Genomic DNA, 22894 nt, shown 5'->3' with positions numbered 1-22894 from the left:
AGTAACTCCCTCTGTTTTATGATGCTATCAGCCTAGGTACGGTGACCAGTTTCTGTGCGAAAACACAGAAGAATTAGCATAGGGACACGGACTGGCCATCACACGACCCATAACTGTCCAAACACCATACTAGATTTAAAACTGATCGGCCTAATGGGCCTGCCAGGTTAGCCTCTCGTGGTTTATTTTATGAAAATACACACGGTAGCACCATTATGGGCTCTGAGAGCAGAAAGCATGACTTAAGTCCTAAGTGCTACACAGGTGTAAACGCCTTCCAGCAACACGGACGGTGACACACGAGTGAGAACCCACGAATCCTCAGTTCGGCTCAGTGCGGGAGGGGAGGCAGCCCTTACTGTGACCTCTTCGTGCAATCTTGTGTTATCTCCGTTTTGCATTCTCCTTGCGCACTTTCTGATCCGCCCAGACCTGGAAGGAGTAGCACTGAAAGGGCATTGTTTTGGGGTTTGCCAGCCTTTGCTAATTTCAGGCTGGCCATTTAAGAAAACGGCTACTTCTATGTGGTTTGTGAAAGGCTTTGATGGTTTTTTCTCGTTAAACCCATGAGGGGAAAAAATGTTTTAATAGGCATATGGCGATCAAAGAGATCATTCTCTGCTAAAAAGATTTTTTAAAGCCCTTCCAAGTAAATTCCTCTCAGGAAAGACATTACATCTCGGTCTCCATTGATCTCCACATTTTTAAGATGTCCAGATATTTTGAAAGAATGCTAACCCAAAGGAGAGATGACGGATGCACCCCTCGTTTCTGCGCCAGCGAAACACAGACTTTTTTTTTCTAAATGGGGTATAGAACAGCCACACAGAAACCTTCCAGAACATTCTAGAAATGGGAAAAATTAAGACTTGGCTAGAAAGAGTGCAACGTATTAACCTTGGCGAGATCTCCAACACACGTGAGAGCACTTCTATACCGTCGTTGAATGTTCCTGGTACAGCAAATCCCCATCCCTTCTCCCTTGAACCCACGGGGACTGCTCTTCTCCGCCTCCCGCGCCAAGGCCAACCGCTAGACCTCCTGTCCCTTGGCCATCGTGGGATTTGGGCCTGTTCCTAACTCTCTGCTTCCCCTGGCTCTGGGACGCACCCACCTTCCAGTTCCCCTCCCATCCTCCTGCTGCTCCTTCTCAGGGCCCTCGGCTGATTCCGCCTTACCTCCCCAGTCCCCAAGTTTTGGGGTGTCTCCAGGGCCTGTCCTTGGACCTCCACACGGGAGACGGCATCTCACCTCACAGCTTCACGCGCTGCTCTGTGGTCGACACTCAGGTTTACATCTCAGTCTGGGACCCCCTTCTGAACCCCACATGCCAATTCATTCACTCCGGGACCACTCACCGTGTCGGTTACAAGGCATCTCAATTTGGCATTTCCAAAAACCAATCTCCCATTTTACCTTCTTGACCACATAGCTCTCAGCGAGAGCAGAGCCCCCCTTCCCGCTGGACTCTCGCCTCCTGTCCCACAGCTCGCCCCCTGCACTCCAACCGGAGCTTCCTTGGGCCTCCTCCACCATGGAAACACACACCATTCTCAGGGCCTGGGCCAGGCTGTTCCCTGGGCCCAAACACCCTTCCCCACCGACCTCACTCCCTCTGTCCAGCGCTGCCTCCTGGAAGACCCCTGCCCTGGGCCACCCTACAGAACGCAGTCCTACTCCCTACTTCCCGCACGCCTCTCTCTGCACTGTAACCCCCTTCCGGACAGCAGCGTATTGACTGGATGGGTCTTTCTCGTTCCACTCAATGTAGATCCGAGCGGGCCAGATTGGACATCTCCGTGGCTCACGGCTGCACGCTCTTGCCCAGAACAGGGCCAGGTGAGTAGATACACATGTCGCTTACCTGCCGGACACGGTCAGTCACCTGTGACTTAGAGTAACTGCCTTACAGAACGGGACCCACCCTTGGACGCGAGGCTAGATTTTATCAGGGGGCGTGGAAGCAGAAGACTTGAAATGAATCTGAGAGGTCACCGTTGAGTCCAGCGGAATCACTTCAGCAGCTACCACAGGTCAGCTCCAACCCAGAGAAAGAAACTGGAATCCACACCTTTAACAGGGTCCCCGGGGACCTGACATCAGCTGGAACGGGGACCACAGACGCAGTCCAACCCCCCGTACTGTGGCACCACCGCCCGGAACCACCCAGAAAGCTGCAGACATTTCTGCCAAACTCCTCAGCAAGGGGAAGCTCATTACCTGATGTCTGAACTTGTAACGAGTCTAGGGCGTCTGTTTTGGCCCCTTCTTCCTTTCGCAGTTTAATTCAACAACTATTTATTGAGGATGGATTCGGTGCCGGTCCTCATGGAGCTTCCAGGAGGCTGAAGAGTTCATGGCCCCCACCGCTTCCCAGCAGAGCCACGGGGCAGCCTGTCCATTATCTGCAGTGAGTGTGGCCCCCCCCAGGGCCCCCGGGACCCCTCCTCTGGGGCTGGTAGATGGGATGCACGTCTCCCTGGAGGCCTCCAAGGGTTGGTCACGTGATGGGACTTCCTATCCCTTCGTCATCGCGGCACCTGCCCAGCGCCCCATTTAAAGTCAATATCCAGCCTTCATTTACCACCTCGCAACCATCCGCTAACCAGACATCTAGTTATCGTGTTCGTTGATTAGCACAGCCGCTAAGCACGGATGACAGGCGAATCCACGACGTGTCCCATGTTTTCGACACAGAAGGGATTAAGAGTACAAAGATCACAGCTCTGAGTGATGCAGGAAACTGCTGGATTACTACATTGTACGCCTGAAACCAGCAGAATGCTACCGCTAGGCTTTAACTAATTTAGCTAATAAGAAATCTCATTCTCGGGGCTCCTGGGTGGCTCAGTGGGTTAAAGCCTCTGCCTTCGGCTCAGGTCATGATCCCAGGGTCCTGGGATCGAGCCCCACATCGGGCTCTCTGCTCCGCGGGGAGCCTGCTTCCTCCTCTCCCTCTGCCTGCTTCTCTGCCTAGTTGTGATTTCTCTCTGCCAAATAAATAAAATATTAAAAAAAAAAAGAAAAAAAAAAAAGAAATCTCATTCTCTATTTCCATACACGGCAACTAAACTTTGGTCCCGTGACACACACACACAACACTGGGCGACCGTCCCCTTTGCCCACGGGTCACGAGGACCTATGAAAACAATTCGCCGTAGAAACCGTCTTCCGAGACTTCACAATTCCTGAAGACAGCAAAAACCACAGAAAAGCCATCCTCAAAGATTGGCTTTGCACTTGGTAAAGAGTCTCGGCCTTTCCAGTTCACACCACACCGTCCCGTCAGGGCTTGTCGCTGACAGCAGCCACCTCAACTTTTAAAATAATCTTTTTTTTCTTTTAGGATTCTATTTATTTGAGAGTCAGCAAGAGTGAGAAAGCACAAGCGGGAGAGGGGCAGAGAGAGAGGAGGAAGCAGGTTCCCCACCGAGCAGGGAGCCCGATGCGGGGCTCGATCCCAGGACCCTGGGATCATGACTGGAGCCGAAGGCAGACGCTGAACTGACTGAGCCACCCAGGTACCCCTCAAACAGTCAACTCTGAGTTTTAATTACTGTCAATGATCCTAAAGAATGCTGCTTGCTCGCCTGGAAAGTACTGACGACCGCTGATTACTACTGGAAATTGCCGAAATGGACTCCAACTTGATCTCCTTTGCAGGAGGGCCTGCAGCCGTGGCCAGACCCATTGAGCACTTGCCCTCGGCACAGCTGCTCCCCTCGGGGCTCCTGGACCGAACAGACATCTGAGTTGGCTACTCTCTCCAGTCTCCTCTTCTCGGAGGAAGCTGCCGGGTCTGAGATCAATGAACCACTGAGAGGGAGGGGAGACGGTGAGAGTCCAGACTGAGAGCCTCCTGCGCGAAGTGCCAGGTGTCGGGCAAGTCCTCCCATCCTTTTCATCTCAAGTGCACAGGAAGGCAGGCAGCAGGCTCTGGCCTTGGGGTTGCTGGCTACAAAAGCAGTCGTCGTTTTCTCACGGCCCCGAATGTCACGGTTTTGCCCCAAGTGCATGTGTCTTGATTTGAGAAAAATAAATAAGTGTAACCCCGTGAAACGTGCTTCCCTTCCGTCCAGCGAGTGCTAAGAGCAGTGGCTGTGGGCACGTGGCCTTCACTTACTCAGGAACCAGGACTTAACAAGACAGGTGTTTTATGGTCCAGAACATAAAGCCAGGTGACACTTTCCAGCAAAGGGACCATTCTATCACGGAAGGCCCCTTCCATCCTCCTCCCTGCTAGCATGAACTGGCCTGGTGAGCAACGACAGGGTGGGAAAAGTCGGGGGGACTTGCAGGGGACCCATGCGCTAGGACCCCACCGTGAACCAGGAGGGAGGCTGTGCGTGTTAGTTGGCCCAGCCTGGCGTCTGAACAGAACTTCATCCTCTTGACAGCTCTGAGGCTGGACATCCAAGATCAAGGAGGGGGCAGGGCTAGTGTCCCCTGAAGTCTCTCTCCTTGGTGTGTCGAGGGCCATCCACTTGCTGCCTCTCCATGAGCCATTCCCCCATGCACACGCTCCCTGCCACCTTTGTGTCCAAAGCTCTTCTAAGAGGGACACTGGGCAGACGGGAGGAGGGCCTGAAAACCTCATTCTAATGTAGTCGCCTTTGAAAGGCCCCATCTCCAAATACAGTCCTGGTCGGACACAGTGGGGGTTAGGACATCGACTATCATTTGGACAATGCTGGAGACAGATGGGACAACCCCTCTGGCTACAGACCGACTCCAGCCCAAATTTAAAGTTCCAAAGATTTGCCTTTTGAAAAAACAAAAACAAAAACACACGCAGCCTACCCTGGGGCTCGAACTCATGACCCTGAGATCAAAAGCTGCCTGCTTCTTGGCCTGAGCCAGCCGGGAACCCCTGAAGTTCCAGAGACTTGGACAGACTCCTGAAGTGGGAAGGTTCTGGGCTGTCATCCTTACCCGCTGCACGAACGAACACAGCAGGAGCGGGGGGTCTGTTCCAGGGCTCGCGGGAGGAGGCTGCTGGCCGGGCAGTCCACAGAGGTGTGGGCGCGGGCAGGGCCACAGAGCCGAGGTGTCCAGGGGCCTGGGCGTGAAGGGCAGCGTGGCCCGGGGCCTGGAAGAGGCGGCAGCGGTGGAAGGAAACAGTCACGCTAAAACCAGCAGGGAGGGGGAGTGGCGTTTGTACACCGAATTCTCTCTTGTCCTACCAAGCCCAGTCCCAAGCCAGGGGACAAGCGAGACTGAGCAGTGCAGTTCAGGGAAGCTGGCCACCGAGACAGCACAGAAGGGCCTGTCCCAGGAGAACGCCCTCCTCCTTGGGACCCCTGTGTGGTGCCCTTTGCACACGAGCACCCCATCAGATGCCATCCAGAGGCGTCCCAAGCACCCCACTCCTAGCGGGGCTCCTCCCCCTCCAGCAGCATCCCCCAGGAGGTGGGGAGGAGTGCGGAATGGGAGTCGGAGGGAGGACGGTGGGAAGCTAGCAGCGACCGACCCGCCACGCTGCGTACACAGCTGGGGAAAGGGGAGCGGACCCACGCTGCACCTTGACTTCTCAGATCGCCCATAAACAAGCGGACAGCGGACAGGTGTCACTGTCCCCAGCTGATTGGGAAGAGGGGAGAGACGGCCACACACGGGTTCTGCAGGGCGATCGCTGCTGGGAGTTGATCGTGACGGTTCAGATCAAGCCTTCGATGGCCCAGTGCTGTTCCCGGGCTGCTCTGGGACGAAGGCAGCCGGTACCTCCTCCCGGAGGCCGAGTGGCGTGAACAGCCCGGTAAATAAACCCATGGACAACTGTTTACAGGGCATCTGTGCGATTCCAAGATGCACACAGACTCCGCCCACAGATGGGCAGTTTCTCCTCAATCGAATGAGCCCCCCGCTCTGTACGGGGCTCCCCAATGCTCATGGACTAGTGTTGGAAAATTTTTGGATAAACTATAGGAATGAGAAGAATATTTTGGGAGCACTTGGGGGGCTCAGTCAGTGAAGTGTCTGCCTTGGGCTCAGGTCGTGATCTCAGGATCCTGGGATAGAGCCCGCATCAGGCTCCCTGCTCGGCAGGGAGTCTGCTTCTCCCTCTGCCTGTCACTCTCCCTGCTTGTGCGCTCTCGCTCGCTCTCTCTCTCTCTCTCAAATGAATAAAAAAATCTTAAAAAACAAAAGAACATTTTTGAGCACTCAACCCCATCGGCGCATGTATCTACCACTTATGTGCTAGGAGGCAGCTTAGTGGTGGTTCAGGGCACAAGGTCTGGGACCAGACCAGCTGTTTTCAAATCCTGGCTCTGCCTCGGGCTTCTCACCTGCAGAACCGGGGCAATGAATCCTAAACTTCCATTTTCCCTAATGTCAATCAATGGCTCTAGCAAACTAACCAGAAGGTACTACTTTTCTCTAGTTTGTTGGTTTTTTTTTTCCTTAAAGAACTAAAATTCTTGGGGCACCTGATGGCTCAGTGGTTTAAGCCTCTGCCTTCGGCTCAGGTCATGATCTCAGGGTCCTGGGATCGAGCCCCGCATCGGGCTCTCTGCTCAGTGGGGAGCCTGTTTCTCCCTCTCTCTCTGCCTGCTTCTCTGCCTGCTTGTGATCTCTCTCTCTGTCAAATAAATAAATAAAATAAAATTAAAAAAAAAAAAAGAACTAAAATTCTTTGGGGGCAGCTGCGTGGCTCAGCCGGCTGGGCATCCAAGTCTTGGTTTCGGCTCTGGTCCTGATCTCAGGGTCGTGAGATCAAGCCTGGCCTTGGGCTCTGTGCCTAGAGGGGAGTCTGAAGATTCTCCCCCTCTGCCCCACCCCCCTCCAGCTGCTCTGAAATATTTTTTTTAAGATTTTATTTATTTATTTGACAGAGAGAGATCATAAGTAGGCAGAGAGAGAGGAGGGAAGCAGGCTCCCCGCTGAGCCCAGAGCCCGATGTGGGGCTCGATCCCAGGACCCTGAGATTTGACCTGAGCTGAAGGCAGAGGCCTAACCCACTGAGCCACCCAGGCGCCCCAGTAATTTTTTTTTTAATAAAAGGATGAAAATTCTTTGGAAAATTTTTTACACAGGTAGTAAACTCTGTTTCTAACTTAAGAGTTCACAAGTATTTATGTACGTAGTAAACATACCATTTCTGGCGGCAGAAATCAAATAAGGACGGAAATATGTCAAGATACCACCTTCAGAAAGACTTCTCTCTGTAGCAGAAGCTTCTGAAGAAAAGGCAGTTTCTACATCCACGTGAAAAGATCACCTGACAGGGACCTGCTTGAATCGTTTATTTATTTATTATTTATTTTCCGGTATCTGGGAAGCAGCACAGCCCTGCCAGCCGCTTGTCATCACAGTACAAGCCAGCCGATCGGGGCGGTGGCTTCTGGGAAGAAAGCGCACGGAACTCATCTGCAGAGGTCTTGAACTTGCCAACACAGCAGACCCGTGACGTGCTGGAGCCTGCAGAGGGCTGGGGGGAGGGGGGGCGGTTGTCACAGCAGAGGGATGGGCATGGGAGCAGGTCTGGGGCTCGGTGAGCCGCACAGTCACCCGGCTCAGGGGGCCTCTGTCCCGGACGATCTCGAGAGAAGAGGGAGGGGAGACATGCCTGTGCCCACCCGCGTTGCCAGAGGCAGGCTCTCCTCTTGTCTCCACTTGGCTTTCCTCACTTGAAGTCCTTAAAGAGGGTCCTCGCTCGCTCAGATGCATCATGCCTCACAGTGTCACTTCCCTCCGCCGGTGCCCTCCCCACGGACGTCTGGGCGGTGGTCTCCAGTGGCTTGCCGGCACAGATGGCATCATGATGACTAGGATGCTTGTCACAGTTTCCCCATCATGACTTTGCCTAAATGCTCAGAAGTGGATTTTTGTGCCAGAGGATACCTGGATACGTGACCTCACTAGAAATTTCCAAACTCTCCTCCATATGGCCTTTGCATGACGGGAGAGCACCTTCGGAGACCTTTTCCTGTCCCACACCTCCACACCCCGCTTTGCACCGACTCTGTGAACTGTTCTTCCCCACCCTTGAATGAAGTCTTGGGCAAAGACTGCATTTTCCGAAAGGTTTGTGGCAGCTCATTCGTTTGCCTGTTGGTTGGTTTTTTTGGACATTAGAAGTCCGGTCCTATCTAAAGACAAAACTTAAGCACAAAGCCCGTATCTGGCGTCTGATACCGTGGGCCCAGGATGCCCCTCAGGCTCAGAAACCTACAGTGGGGCAGGGGAGGAATGGTGGATTTACTGTTTCCCCGTCTGGCTCATGACAATGCCTGGAACAGGAGGGAAGGAAATTTCGGGGGAAGAATGCGCTCCCCTCGTGTCCTGACTGCTGCGTTCAGGGCGTGGCTGATGCCAACGTACCCAACCCTCCTCCTGTGGGGCGTTCCGTCCCCCATTCCCACCACACAGAACCCTGACCCCACCCCGTACGTCCTGGTGTGGACAAACCACAGCCTGCCTATTGGCCATGGATACTCCCTCCTTCGTCTCTAGCATCTGACGGTCTAGTCCTGAGATCAGCCAACTTGTTCTGTACAGAGCCGGACAGTGACGACCCTAGACTCGGGCTAACTCTGCCACTGTAGTGTGAACGCATGCACAGACAACAGGTAAACCACCAATCCGATGGCTGTGTTTCTGATAAGCCCTTATGGAAACAGCCAGATGGGCCCATAGGTCTTCGTTTGCTGACCCCGACCTACCCCATGCGAACTCCTCCCGGCGGTCGTCTCCTGTGGGGTCCCTTTGCGACGGCCAAAGCCTATACCTACATCCCTGTAACAGGGTCCCACACAGTGCCCGTTGGACATGAGCTTCTGGCCAACCACAGCAACAAAGACACTACAGAAAAGACTTCTCGACTTGTCCTCCTCTTCCTGGGAGATTTCAAGGACGAGAAAAGAAGGACAAACTACCTAAAAGTATTTTTTTTTAATTATGAAGCTATTTTCTTCCCCAAAAGTTATGATGGCACGTAATTTCTGGCTCTGAGTAAAAGCAAGGTCAACCGAGTAAAACCAAGCGACTCAGACAAGCCGGGACTCTTCACACTGAGAAGTGAGACGCGCGTCTAGGGACAGTTGGTGTCAGATCAGCACCTCAAAGAAAATCAGCGTCAAATCACTGCTCGCCCCCAACCCCCATCTCTCAAGGTCAGAAGTCAGCTCTCAAGGTCAGAAATCAGCTCCCCGTTGACCTGATCAAAGGCAGAGAAGAGCAGAAAGCATCACCCCAGCCAAGCCCGCCACTTTCATCCAGAGAAATAAGATTCCCTGAAATCCTCCAGGAGACCCCAATTTAGGTCTCCTGTCCACAGCCAAGTCCCTACATCGGCAGCTGCAGGGAAAAGCTCCAGGCCAGAGAGGAGAGGGCTGAGAAGGTGTTTTGGTTCAACAACCAACGGAAGGCATCTGCCACTGGTCAAGTGACAGCGTCACCGTGACTACCGTGTTTCAGGACCGAAGCAGGCATGTAAGTAACAAAAGTCCTCTAGGGGCCCCTGGGTGGCTCAGTGGGTTAGTGTCCGACCCTGGACAGCTCAGGTCCCCATCTCAGAGTCGGAGTCGGGAGATTAAAGCCCCCCACTGGGCTACGTGGGGAGTCCACTGGAGATTCATTCCCTGTGCCCCTTTCCCCACTCTCTGAATTAACAAATGAATCTTTAAAAAAAAAAAAAATACACTCTAAACTCAGGTTATGCCTTTTAACGCTTCCTTTTTATTTATTTTTAATTTTTTTTTTTTAAGTGGATTCCACACCCAGCATGGGCCTTGAACTCACCACCTGGAGATCAAGAGTCCCGTGTTCTACCGCCTGAGCCAGCCAGGCGCCCCTAACACTTCCTTTTTAAACACGAATAGTTAGCCAATGATCCCCGGACATTTGTGGAAAGCTTCTGGCGAGAGACGCAGACCAGACGCCCAGACGCAGAACCCAAGAGAAGGACTCAGGGCCAAAAGAAAAAAGGCAGGAAGCCGAAAGAAAAATTTAAAAAAAAAATTGTAAGTTATTTCCTCAGAGAAACAGCAGATCTGCAATTCTGAAACGAGAGTAAAGTACAACCATAAAAAGGAACATTCAGAGACTAAAAGAAAGTGTTCTTGAAAATTGAAGTGAAAGTGGCAGAAATGAACCCAGACTAGAACTCAAAGACCAAGGACAGGAACTAGGAGGAGACCAACTAGAAGACCAACATCTGGATAATGGGAAATCCAAAGAAAGAGAACGTTCTAGGGGAACCTGGGGGGCTCAGTTGTTGGGTGTCTGCCTTCGGCTGGGGTCATGATCCCTGGGGCCCTGGGATCGAGCCCCGCCTCGGGCTCTCCGCTCAGCAGAAAGCCTGCTTCTCCCTCTCCAGACCCCCTTGCTTGTGTTCCCCTCTCTCTCTCCCTCTCTCTCTGTCAACTAAATAAATAAAACCTTAAAAAAAAAAAGGGAGAGAGAACGTTTTACTAGAAGATTTCTTAGAATTCAACATTCTGAGCTTCTAGCCCGAAAAGACCAAGTGCCTAACATGAAAATAAAACAAACCCTCCCAGAGCCATACTGAGACACGTCGTGGTGAATCTCAGAAGACCAGCGCTCAGAATCTGGCACATGGGTACCCTCACCGCTCACTGTCTTACACGCGATCCCTACACACAGAGTCACAAGCGCTAGTGCTAATCGCTGCAGGACGCAGGGGGCTGGGGCCTGGCTGGAGGATCCAGGACCTCTGGGCCCTGGGGTCCACATTTGCTCTGGGGGCAGGGAGCAGAGGGCGTGCGGACTCTAGGAGCCACAGGATCCCTGTGTCTCTCCCTGGGCGCCTGCCAGGAGCCCCATGCACAGCTCTGCGGACACTGGGGTGGGACATGAGGCTGAGATTTGAGGCTGGGCAGGCCCTGCCTTTGCCCCGAGGCCTTGAACGCAAACACTAGGATGTTTCACTTCTCCTGCTGGCTCATAAACCCAGGACAGAGAGGCATGCATTCACAGCCACTGGGATGAGCAGCCCCGAGCAAGGCACCAGCTCAGGTGTGCAGGGGAAGGTGACGATGGTCCTCAGACACACGGTCGGGCCTCTATGGAGCACCCAGCACGAGGCTTGCAACCCGCCGGCCCACAGTCCCTCCCATTTGGGTGGAATGAACAGGGAAGCGGGTACGAAAAAGTACCATGACCCACAGGGCTAAGAAGCCATCTGACCAAGGTGACAAAGTTTCTCATCTGTTTCTGAAATGAGTGTACACGTCGGAATAAGCACACAGCTGGGTGATCAATTCTCAGGCCATCAGGAAGCTTGTGGATTACATGTGAGTGTCGGTGGGTCTGGGGACCTAGCCCCATCCTATACCCCTCGTCACCCTGTTCTCGGGCATCGCAAGGCACCAGGCACGCAAGGGATGTTGAACGTCTTTGGTTCAGAACACTCCATCTTCAAAGGAGGTTTCGTGGTTGTTTTTAACCTCAAACATCATCTCCCCTTGCCCCCCCCCCCCCCAACCATTTTCTCTGACTCAGTGCCGACATCTTCCTCTTCTGGAAAAAAGTTCAAAGGACAGATATCAATGAGAAGTACACTCCGGCCTGACTCACAGAGGCTTCTGTTAGATTCTAGATCACTTTCGGGAGTTAGGATTTTAAAGTACAGAGCCTTAAAAATAAACAAATAAATAAAGCAGAGCTTTAAAGGTGTTTTTCTGCAGGGCCGGAATGAGGCTCTCAAAAAGCTTCAGGGACAGAGAGCATTCCTTCTCTCATTCCCCAGACAGGAGGCCAACCTGGCCAGCCACGGTGCCCGCAGGAGGGCCGTGGACTGAGCCAACAGTTCTGTGACCCTCCGGCCTCCGGGTGCATGCCCCTGCACTCCGCCTAACCGCCTTCTCTAAGCAGCCGGAGGACCCCAGACGCTGAAGGTGAGCCCACTCGGCTGCAGCAGGAGCCGGGCCGGGAGGGGGGTGAAGGGGGAGGAATGCCCGGTGCCCTTGCCCTTCACCTGGGATGGAGTCTCTCTGGCATCTGCTCCCAGGGATCCCCGGGGGGGCCTGTGCCCCGCTGCCCACACCGGCACCCTCCCCCTGCTACATGCTTCTCTTCACCTCTCACTTCTCTACCCACTACATGTGATTCGGAGATCACCTCCCAACACACTGCCCGCTCGCACACTTGTCTCAGTCTGTGTCTGGGGAACCTGACAGCGATCTCCTGCCCCCCCCCCCCAGGCAGGCTGAGCTTAATTTTCCTTTTTAATTCAGAAACTCCTGGCTAACCATATTCAGCTCCCTTCCCCCAACCCTTCACCACACACACACACACACACACGCACGCACTGCCTCTGTAAGGACTCTGTTGTAATAAAATCCAACCCCAAAGCACAATTTTAGAATAGAGGAAAGAGGAGCCGCTCCCAAAGCCGGCACCATCTCAGAGGTGCCCACGGCCCGCGTGCACTCTCGGCATGTGTCTCCCGCACCCCCGCCCGCCCAGGGGTACCGGTGTCGCGTTCACCTGCCTGGCTTCACCCTGGAACCCGGTTCTCCCCAACTGCTCAAGGCTGGGTCTTCCACGCTGCTGGTCACCGTCCAGCTGTACCTCCTCGGAGAGCTTTCCTCCACCCGCGGGCTGGAGCAGTCTGCTCTAACCCACGGCCCATTACCAGGCTGGACTGTCCCAGCAATTACCGGAAATTCTGTTCACCATCTTAGCAGTCTGTCTCGCCAACGAGCACACGGGTTCTAGAAAATCAAGGACCATCTCTGTCCTTGTCAACCAGGGGTGCATCCCAGGGCTTAACACCAGGCCTGGCACACAGCAGGTGCTCCATAAAGATGCTGAATGAGAAGAACCACGATGCTGTTATGAGACGGGGCGGTGAAGCTCGGGGGCGGGCCGCGGGTGTCACGGCGGTCACTCCCTGCTCATGCCCATGGCGGATGCTCTTCCTGGACAGTCTCCCCTCCCTGCTCCCAGGCCAGGTTGTTTCCAGGATTTCTCACCCTTGGTACTGCTGACATTTTAGACCGGATCACTATTTGTCATGGGGGGCTGTCCCGTGCCCTGCAGGACCTTCAGCAGTATCCCGGTGAAACCACCCAACATGTAACAACCAAAACGTCTCAAGACAGCACCATATGTCCCCCAGATAGGGCACAGCTTCCGGGGATGGGGGATAGAAAAACGTCTGTGTTAGACCTATTTGCTGCCCTGGGTAAAAGCTCTCTTCCCACCCTCCCTGGAGAGGACTAGGAAACAGAGAAACCAACACTATCACATTTCCTTTTCGCTTAAACAAAAATAACCACCCTCCCACTAGGGGGAGGGGCAGCAACACAAATCTGTTCCTGGAACCATTCGTAACAACTTCTGATTCGTCCTCTTCCAGAGCAAGGACACTTTCTAGCACACACTGCTAGAGGGCACCAAGCCACAAAGCAACAGTTACCGGTGGGCAACAAGATAGCCACAGGATGGGGGGCCTGAAACTGACGTCAGCTCCCCCTCCGGAACCCATGTCTGCTGAACCCAATAACTGAAAAAGCAGCCCTTGTTATCTAGGCATTTCTGATTTTCATTCCGTTTTCCTACTAATTCATGTTTATTGATTTACAAATTATCGCTCCGTGACAGAAGGAAATTTAAAAAGGACACCGTCAGCACACACGCCTTTAGAACATTCTCCCCGGAGAAAACGCAAGCCGTGTTTCCAACCTGCCAAACAAGGAAGTTTTTGGAACACGATCTGCTTGAGGGAGAGATTTTGCTAATACACCCGCAGAGGGCAACGCTGCCCAAACAACCACACTTAGGAGGATAAAAGAACCAAACCCTTCCACGCAGGGAACCAGGAAGCAGAGGGAGATCTGGCTTTTCGCGTGGCTCCCAAACAACATCCACAGACAGGGGCCGAGCGACTGCTGGGGGGCGGGGGCACCAGGAGGGCATGGTAAAAATGCAGATTCTCGGGCCCAGTGTCTCACCTGGTCCATCTGGGCTGGATCGCGCGTGACTGTGTTTAACCAGCTGTACCAGGCGCTCTTAGTCCTTCCCAGGCCTGCTGGGCTTGGGGACAAAGGCTGTAGTTGGGACCGGGGAGTCTGCAGCACCCATCCTCCTCTGCCCCTCCCCCCTTCCTGGGCACTGAGACAGATTCTGCATTTTGACAGACGTCCACGTGACTTGCCTGCACACACCTGCTGAAAATTCGAGCTTCTGAAAGCACTCAGAACTACAACAGGTCATAGCCGTTGAGTGTTCGAGTCCTAGTAGGGCTCTCAGGTCACCCGGTCCAATCTCCTAATTTACAAGCTGAGGAATGAGGCGCCAAGAGGTTCTCCCACACCAAGCACTCGGCAAGCCCCACCTCCGGGATCAGCACCCAAACACCCAATTCCCAAATGAGTGCAGTTCAGCCGGCTTCCCAGCAACTTGTCCGACTGGAAGATGCTTCTGGTTTCCAAGAGGGCAGCCTGGTGTCATGGAAAGGGCTCTGGATGCCCACGGAGGCTTCGGGAATCCACATCCACCTTTCCTGAGCAGCAGCAGCGTCCCTGCCGGTAGGGGTCCTGATTGTCCCAACCTCTCTGCTGCCTGGAATACTTTCTGATTCAGTATTTTCCGCCATTCTTTCCCCACATTACCACTTTCTGAGGGGTTGGCTTGGGGCTGGGTTTTGGGGGTCTTGGGGTGTTTGGCTTTGTTGTTTTGTTCCAGGCAGGGGGTCTGCATGGCTGGCAGCCTGAGGTAGTCCCCTGCCCACTGCTGATTAAGGCCATCTATCCAGTGCAGGCTCTGGAGGGGCTCGGCAATGGGAGAACGCGCCTGGCCTTAGCAAGACCAGGTATAAATCCTCCTGCTGGGCCATTCCCGGTCTAGTGTGAAAGGGAAGGAGAGAGGTTTCCCACAGCCCTTTACGGCTCCGCAGAATGATGAAGCTGGCCCAGGGAAGCACTCGCTTTACTCTTCCGACAGTCCTCTTTAGCTTTCTAAATGGAAATGCTAAGACTGTGTATTTCCAGGTACAGGTATATGACGCACCATATAATAAAAATCCAACAATGTCCAACCCGAGACCTGTGTTGGCTAGCACACATGAACCCATGAACAAACCTCCTGGTTTCTTAAATGTGGTTGCACCAGTTTCGTTTCTTTCACTTGGTTACACCAAGAGTATTTCTTTTCCTCGTTGAGAATTCCAAGAGCAAAAAAGAAACTGAGCAGCAACAGGCAAAAAATCAAATAGTCCATTTGGACCAGAAGGGGACAACGGGGCACCAAGCGACAGCCCATCCAACCGTGAATCACGCACACAGTCTCCATGGCTCAGGAAACTAGCCCAGAACACGGGGTATACACCCTTACTCACATTTTGCCCGTAAACACATAGACAGGAAGTCACAGAAGGCAAGCTGGGCCACGAACCTGCCTCATGGCTGCACTGGTTTTCTAGATAGCATCCATAGTCACTAACGTGCACTAAGCCCCAGAGCCCACACCAAGCCCAGGCTAGGCAAGAAGAACAGAGAGCGCGGAGGGATCCAGGACATAGGGCAATGGAGGCCAGCGTGAGCAGAAGCCCCACTCCGGGTCTTTGTGACAAAGGTCAGCAGCCACCAATCCCGACCTTTAGCCTAGGTGGACCCTGAATCCAGAGGCTAAAGGCTTGACCCGTTCCATTCTGTGTCTGAGCTACGGACCCCAAGGCATGCTGCCAGGCACCAGTGGGAAGGGAAAATGCTGCCCTGAAATGTCTGTCCTCGGGTCCAACACGACAAGAGCCAACCTTAAGCTCCCCCTTTTGGTTTTTAGTTAAGCGGGGCCGGCAATGTTCTAGGAGGAACAAAAAGCCCGGATGAGGTTATGCCCACCTGTCTTCAACAGAGGACATCAGAAGTCAAGAAAGTGCTGGATGAGACAGGAAGACATACTAGAGGAGAAAGGTCTGTATTCTCTATCAAACGTATTCGGTAAAGAGGAGTGATGGATGCCTTTTTTAAGATTTTATTTATTTATTTGAAAGAGAAAGCAGGAGCAGCAAAGAATGGCAGAGGGAGAGGGAAAAGCAGGCTCCGCATTGAGCACGGAGACTGACACGGGGCTTGATCTCATGACCTTGAGATCAAGATCTAAGCAGAAACCAAGAGTCAGATGCTTAACCGACTGAGCCACCCAGGTACCCCTAAAATACGTTATTAAAAAATAGGTTGAAATCCTAGTCTCTGTCTCTACAGTTGTAATGAAGCTGAGGTAAGGTCAGAACGGACCAGGTTGAACCCTGATGCAGTGACAGGTGTCATTTTAACAGGTTTGGACCTAGAGACTTACACACGGCAGGGGTGGGGGATTTCATTTGAAGACAGAGACAGAGACTGGAGAGATGCAGCCTGGAACCATGGAACAGGGGGGAGGACCACAGCAGCCGTCAAAGCTGGGAGAGGCGGGGGAGGGAGAGGGCCCTGGCAGCATCTTCCTGGGTGACTGACCTCCAGGACTGGAAGAGAATATACTTCTGTTGTCTTAAGTCACCTGGTTTGTGGGATCTGTGACAGCAGCCGCCGGAGGCTAAAAGCTCAAATGATCTCCAACCAATAAGGGAAAAGGCAGCCCAGTCCGATCACCTGTCCACTGCCACCACCAGCATAAAGCCACCAGCATCCGGGATGCTTCTGGCCACACCCAAGTCCTGCACAGGGGAATGCAGGACGGAACTGGCCGACCTCCCTGACGGACACTCCAGCTCTGCTGCTCACCAGGGGGACCTTGGACAGATCACTGGGCCTCTCTGTGCTCTGCTCTCTCCGTCTGATAATTAAGTCGAGCAACTTCCACGTCCTTCCTAGGGCTGTTCGGAGAATAAATGAGGTGATCTGTGCGAAATGCTTAGCATGGTACCCACCATCCAGTGAGCCTGGAATAAAGGTTAGCTGTTATATTAACGGTTGTTAGTGATTTCTCAGATGGTCCCTCCAAGGTGCTTTCAGCAGGTGCCTCGGCCTGGCCTTTCTGCCTTCTAAAGGAGGACCAGCACCTTGAATTCTTCTACCTTGAAGCTGAGTCGCCACCTGCCACGTGCCACTCACAGGAGCTGGGGGGAACCTCGCTTTGCCTTTCCTGTTCTTCGAACCCCCGCCATCTCTCCCCTTCCCATAGTCCTTAATATTTCCCATCTCGCTGTGTTCCATCAAGTTTATTCTTGGTGCCCATCGCCTTCCTTTTTCCAGCCTCGCCTGCAGTGAGTTTCATGTAATTTAGGGACACTGGATTGCTTATTCTAAAAAAGACAAACTCCTAAATTGCATATACTTGGCACATATCTTCCATCCAAAGTCTTCCAAACAATTGTGTACTAAGAAGTGGTAAGCCAATGCGCCATGATTAAAATGTGAGTCCCCAAAATAATTTCTTAGCTCCTTACAGTAGAATGTTTAAACACGAAAACCGTGTCGCCGTCTGTTTCCTCCGTATTAGCGGAGATGACAGAAAATCTCTCAACAGAAATCCCTAAGGGCTTTTTGAGGCCATTACAAGGTATAGAGCTGCAGACCCTGAGCATTTCCAGGCAGATTGATTGCATCAGGGTGAAAGCCTTTTTTAAAAATAATGGAAATTGCTATAATTATAATCACTTTAGAACATCATTATTATTATTAATAAGACCAAATTGCATGGTTCAAGCGGCTGCTGGTTCTCTACTGTTCACAAGGAGTCATGTGATGGTATCGAGCACCTGGCACTCATCTCCATGCCAACATGGCCCTGCTCTCGCACGGGCTTCGGGGCACGTGCCTGTGATGTCTTCAGCGGTGGCGGGCAGAGTGACTGACCCCCGTTCTTGGTGAAAGCATTCAGGGAACGAGCACGTCCTACAGTGGGCTTCCCACAGGAGAGTGGGGGTCTGGGCGGCACGGGTTCTGTTGGCCTTTCCAGCTCCCATGCGTACCTGTAGCCAACGAGGCAGCAGGTCACCCTGCAGGGACGGAAGGGCTGCAGGGACAGCTCGGGGCTGAGGTCCATCTTTGGTCACCCAAACACCTTGGCTTTGGTCACCTAACACCTTGGGCTTTAAGGTCCAGGGATCTCTGCCTAGACAGGGTAGTTAAAGGCCAAATTTTGTTTAAAAAGGGAAAGATAGGGGTGCTGGGGTGGCTCTGTCGATTGAACGTCTGCCTTCAGCTCAGGTCATGATCCCAGGGTCCTGGGGTCAAGCCCCACATGGGGCTCCCTGCTCAGCGGGGAGTCTGCTTCTCCTCTCCCTCTTGCTCCCCTGCTTGTGCTCTCCGTCAAATAAATAAATAAATCTTTAAAAGAAAAAAGGGAAAAAGAAAAGGAAGCAGGGAAGAAAGGGAGCAGGCAGGTATGTGCCCAGTGGAGTCTAGCCACCTAGCTTCTGGAGTCTAGCCACCTGGACTACCCACAATCCATTGCTGGCTCTCCCTCTTTCTTGTCCTGCTCCCTGGGCCAGTCATTCAACCTCTATTCAAGCTTGTTTTCCCAACCCCTAAATGGGAATCAGAACCGTGGGGTGGTTGCGAGGATCCCCCCAGGACAACACCCACATGGCATAGTGCTCAGCACGAGGGGAGCCCTCCACATGGCTGGGGACTATACTTCTCCAAACATTCTTGGTTATTTAATGCCTGAATTTACAATTGCATTTTTCTCTCCACCTAAGCAAGTTTTATTTTAGGCTTAGGAGAATCAGCAAAGAATAAATGCCTAACTCTTGGCCATTAATAGAGCAGGAAACCTCACTCCGAGTTCAGAAGTCACCCCGGGGTCTGCTGCGAACACCCTGCTGGTGGCCAGAGACATTTCAGGAGGAGAGAGGGAAGAAATGATTCCCAATGTGCTTGTCACTAGTACCCAAGCGTTTATAGTAGGCCTTTGGAGAGATCGTACGCACGGATTTTGCTATAAAACAACTTATTACTAAATCAGGCCAAGAAGGAGGAACAGAATATTTCATTCTCCATCAAATGTAAAAATTAAATCTGGATTGTTAAAAACAGCCTTCCCTGGAAACATGCTCATCTTTAACTGAGAAATAACCTTGAATGAACTACCTCCTTGGCCAAGGTAAAGAGACAAGCACTAGGCATTCCGATCCTGTTAATTAAACTTCATCATTTTAAAGTAAAGGTCACTGGGATGCCTGGCTGGCTCAGCCTGTAGACCACGCGACTCTCAATCTCCGGGAGGTGAGTTCAAGCCCCATGGTAGGCCTAGAGCTTACTTTAAAAAAATAATAAAATAAAGGTCACTGGACTAATTAATAAAGAAAAGGTATTATTTATGAAATGCTTTTTTTTTTTTTTGAGAGCCCAAGAGAAATCTTCGCATTCCCCGCCCCCTTCTCCTGAGGCTTCCCCCCCCCCCCCTTTCTGTCTTCTCTGGAAGGAGATATCAAGGACCTTTTATCACAGCACCCAAAGTGCCCAAATCTTTACTTCAGTAAAGACTTCCCTTCCACTCAAAAATTAACAAGAGCACTTCCCCATAAAGCACATATTTCATAAACGGAGAGTCATTTCCTGTTCCAAAAGATCATCCTGGGGACACAAAAGAGGGTCATCCACAAAATATTGGGAAATCTTGGGAAGGCAGAAAGTACAAGGTTCTCACCAGGAGCGCGTGTCTTCACGTGGCGGCTCTGACCAGCAACCACACCCCTGCGGTCAAGTTAAGCTCCCTCAGCTGACGCTCTCCCCCTCCCTGCCCACCATCCACCCGGGAAGACTGAAGGCAAGGCTTAAAGGAAAGGCAACCAGAGTTCAAGTTTTGAGCAGAGCGCATTTCTGGAGTTTTTTTTTTTTTTTTTAAAGACTAATTAAGCAAGTATAGAAGTTACTCAGTAGAGTTTCTTTTTTTAAAAAGAATTAGCATGGCGCGTCTTTCCTCTTAAGCAAGTCTTGAATAATTTAATTAGAATTACACCAAAGTCATGAGTATGTTCTATTTATGGGGGAATCATAGCTGAATTGAAACTCAAATGACAATGTTAAAAATAAAAACAAAGTATCTTGGGACTGTACTCAATTGATAAGAAAAACCTGACTTCAAATCACACTTAGATCAGGTAAACGAGGAAAGCGAGGCGGGGGGTGGGGGTGGGGGTGGTACCAAATAGACTTCGGGAATTGTTTCTCTTAAGATTACTGAGCCGGGGGGGGGGGGGGGGGGGGGGGGGGGAGGCGGGGGGTTGGCATTTGTTTCTTGCTACAAGAAGTGCTAATAAATAAAATCAGATTAAAATAAAAAGAAGGCTGCTGGGTTTTATTTTTATTTGGTCATCGGGAGGCCACTCGGTCCCGGAAGCCTTACTCAGCCTGGATTTTTCCGCAGGAGCTGGACCGCATTTAGTACATTGCACACACACGTGTGCAGACGCTGGCTCGGTGCAGAGAGGCTGGGCGGCTGGGCGGGCGGGAGGATGCCGACGAGCCAACTCTGGGAGAGCGGGGCGGCCACGCGGCCCCCTCCGCCCGCAGCCAGCGAGCCTCCGCGGACTGGGCTGTTCCGCGGAGCTCGCGCACAGATCCCACTCCAGGCACTGCGCCTCCGGAGCCGGCCACCAGCCCCCGTAGCAATGAGACAGCAAGGGGGTGGGACGGCGGGGAGGCGATCAGGCACCCAAAGTGAGCCCCCAGGAGCCACAGCATCGCGCCCGAGGCCCACGGTGCCCGCTCCCCGCTCGCCAGAAGGGCTGCCCGTTGGAGGCGCTCGCCGCCCCGCCGCTCGGAGGGGAGGACTAACAAGTTCTGAAACACTCGCGCACACCCTCGGCTGAGCCCGGGGCAGGACGGTCGGCGCTCCGCGTCCCCAGGGCGCGCGCCCCGCTCCCGGCGCGGAGGGGCCCCCCGGCGTGCCCCGACTCTGCTCTACCCAGGTGTGGTCGGGGCGACGCTAAATCGCTCGCACGCTCCGCTGGGCGCTCCCCCCCGAACCCCGGAAAACCCGCGGCTGCAGCCTGGGGGACCGCAGGGGTGATGGGGCGCGGGTCCGCTGGGCGAGCGAGGGCCCGCCAACCTACCTTCTGCGGGGGGGTTCCGATCAGCATCTCCAGGTAGTAGCCACGGCCGGAGTCCCCCTGCAGGTTGTCCACCATGGCCAAGAAGTTGGCTGCGCCGCCGGCGGGCTCCAGGGCGAGCGCCAGGCCGTCGGCTTGGGGCGCAGCGCGGGGCGCGGCGGGGGTCCCGGGCCCGGGGGTGGGCGCGGCCACGCGGAGGGGCAGCGTGAGGGGTGCGGGGGCCGGCGCCGGGGCTGCGCGCAGGAGCCACTGGGCCAGCAGCGGCAGCAGCAGCGCCCGGGCCTGCGCGCCCATGCCCGCGGCGGGGCCCGGGGGGCGCGCCCGGCTCGGCCCGTCCCGTCCGGCGGCGGTGGCGGCGGCGCGGCGGCTCGGCGCGGGGCTGCGAGCAGGGCTGGGCGCGCACCGGGCGGGCGGCGGCCGCTGGGAGGAGCGCCGCGGGAGGAGGACGGGGAAAGCGGGAGGAGGCGCCGGAGCCGGAGCCGCCCCAGCCCGCGCCGCCAACTTGAGCAAGTTGGTCGCCGCTGCCCCCTCTGGCGGGCGGCGGCTGCCCCGCAGGGGCCGGGCCCCTCCCCCGCGGCCAAGGTCACAGCAGAGCGCCGGGTCTGCGGGAACGCACCGGGCGCACCCCACCCGCTCTCGCTCGTGTCGGGCCGCGCCTCTTCCCCGGGAAACTCGAGTCCTGAATTTCCTCGGAACGCGCCCCGCTGCTACGGCCAACGGATGTGACGAGGCTCATCTGATACCAGGGGGAAAGTTTCGGGAACCCTTAAAGGGGAAGCGAGGGCCTGAACTGGCCCTGTGGCCCCGCGCGCGAGGGAGCTCCGCAGCGGTGGGGGGTGACCTGAGGGTCAGAGAGGAGAAGAGAGAATCGTCAGAGAACCGCGAGCATCTTCGGGAGTCAGCGCCTGCCCTCGCAAAGTTCATCCCTGCCGCACTTACACCCACCCGAGTCTGGCTGCGTCTCTGGGCATTTCCAGTGTGCTGAACCCCCGCCCCCACGCCGGATCCTGCTCATTCCCTCTCCCCTATCCCCATCCCCACTTTGGCCCCTAGCTGCTGGGGGGAGGGGATTGGGGTGGGCAGGGAGAGCGCGAGAGCTTTGGAGACCTCTCCCTAGAAATCTTGGGGGGAGGGGAAGGGGGCCTCGACTCCCCCAGGTGCCCACCGTAACCGCCCGGGCCGCCGCTGGCTTTGAGCTTGGGCTTCTCCTCCCCAGGCTCGCCTGGGGGCGAGCAGCTAAGTAACGCAGCTAAGAAGCTGCCGGGAGCTGCTCCTTCACCTCCCCCAGGACTCCCTCCGTCCACTGAGCAACTCGCAGTCACGATGCACAAATCAGGGCGGCCAAGTCTGGGCCGCTGCCTTCCCTCCCTCTCCTCCCCACTCCGCCAGCCCTCGGCGGATTATCTAATTAATACTTGTTTAGCTGCGGACACGAAGACCAAAGAAGTCTCAGTAGTGCAAACAAGGAGGGTGATTTTATTTGAGGTACTAAACGCAGGGGGGGGGGGGGGGACAGCTGCACCTGCTAAAGCCCATCGATTTCTACTGAAACGAGGAGCAGAAAAATCCCTCTACCTCCTCCGGCTGAATTATGCTGACTGTTTTCAAAAACAAACAAACCCATCTTCGAAACAGTGGGAAGGTTGGAGCAAAGCTTCACTCCTCCCTGTAATTTCCAGCTACTTCTGTTCAAGATTTGATTTTTATTCCTCTCTTCTCAATTTCAGAATCAGGTCTAACTCTGCAAAGGACCCCCATGTCAGAGAGCTACAGTCGCGCCTCTGTGAGAATCACGTTTTCCCCAAACTCTATCCCAGCTTTAACAAATCCCCAGCCTCAAAATGAAAGGCCTACTTGGGCCTGTGATATAACCTAAACTGATATCCCCATAAATCTGCATAGTAATTCCAAACCTATTATATTCATATA

General features: G+C 53.9%; 1 protein-coding gene across 3 annotated transcripts in view; it reads right to left on the bottom strand.

Annotated features, from left to right (window-relative positions):
* The window catches only part of BACE2 (beta-secretase 2), an 85126-nt gene extending 63466 nt beyond the window's left edge, over positions 1 to 21660 (bottom strand). For all 3 annotated transcript variants that reach the window (XR_006817986.1, XR_006817985.1, XM_046001737.1), the window contains exon 1: positions 20969 to 21660. Coding sequence is in view for 1 of the 3 variants with exons in the window: in XM_046001737.1 (XP_045857693.1) it covers positions 20969 to 21259 (291 nt within the window). In the remaining 2 variants the exon portion in view is untranslated. The remainder of the gene's footprint in view (positions 1 to 20968) is intronic.
* Between the last annotated feature and the right edge of the window lie 1234 nt (positions 21661 to 22894).

This window comes from Meles meles, chromosome 4 (assembly GCF_922984935.1).
Source record: "Meles meles chromosome 4, mMelMel3.1 paternal haplotype, whole genome shotgun sequence".
NCBI lineage: Eukaryota > Metazoa > Chordata > Mammalia > Carnivora > Mustelidae > Meles > Meles meles.
This window is presented reverse-complemented; position numbering and strand designations above follow the sequence as displayed.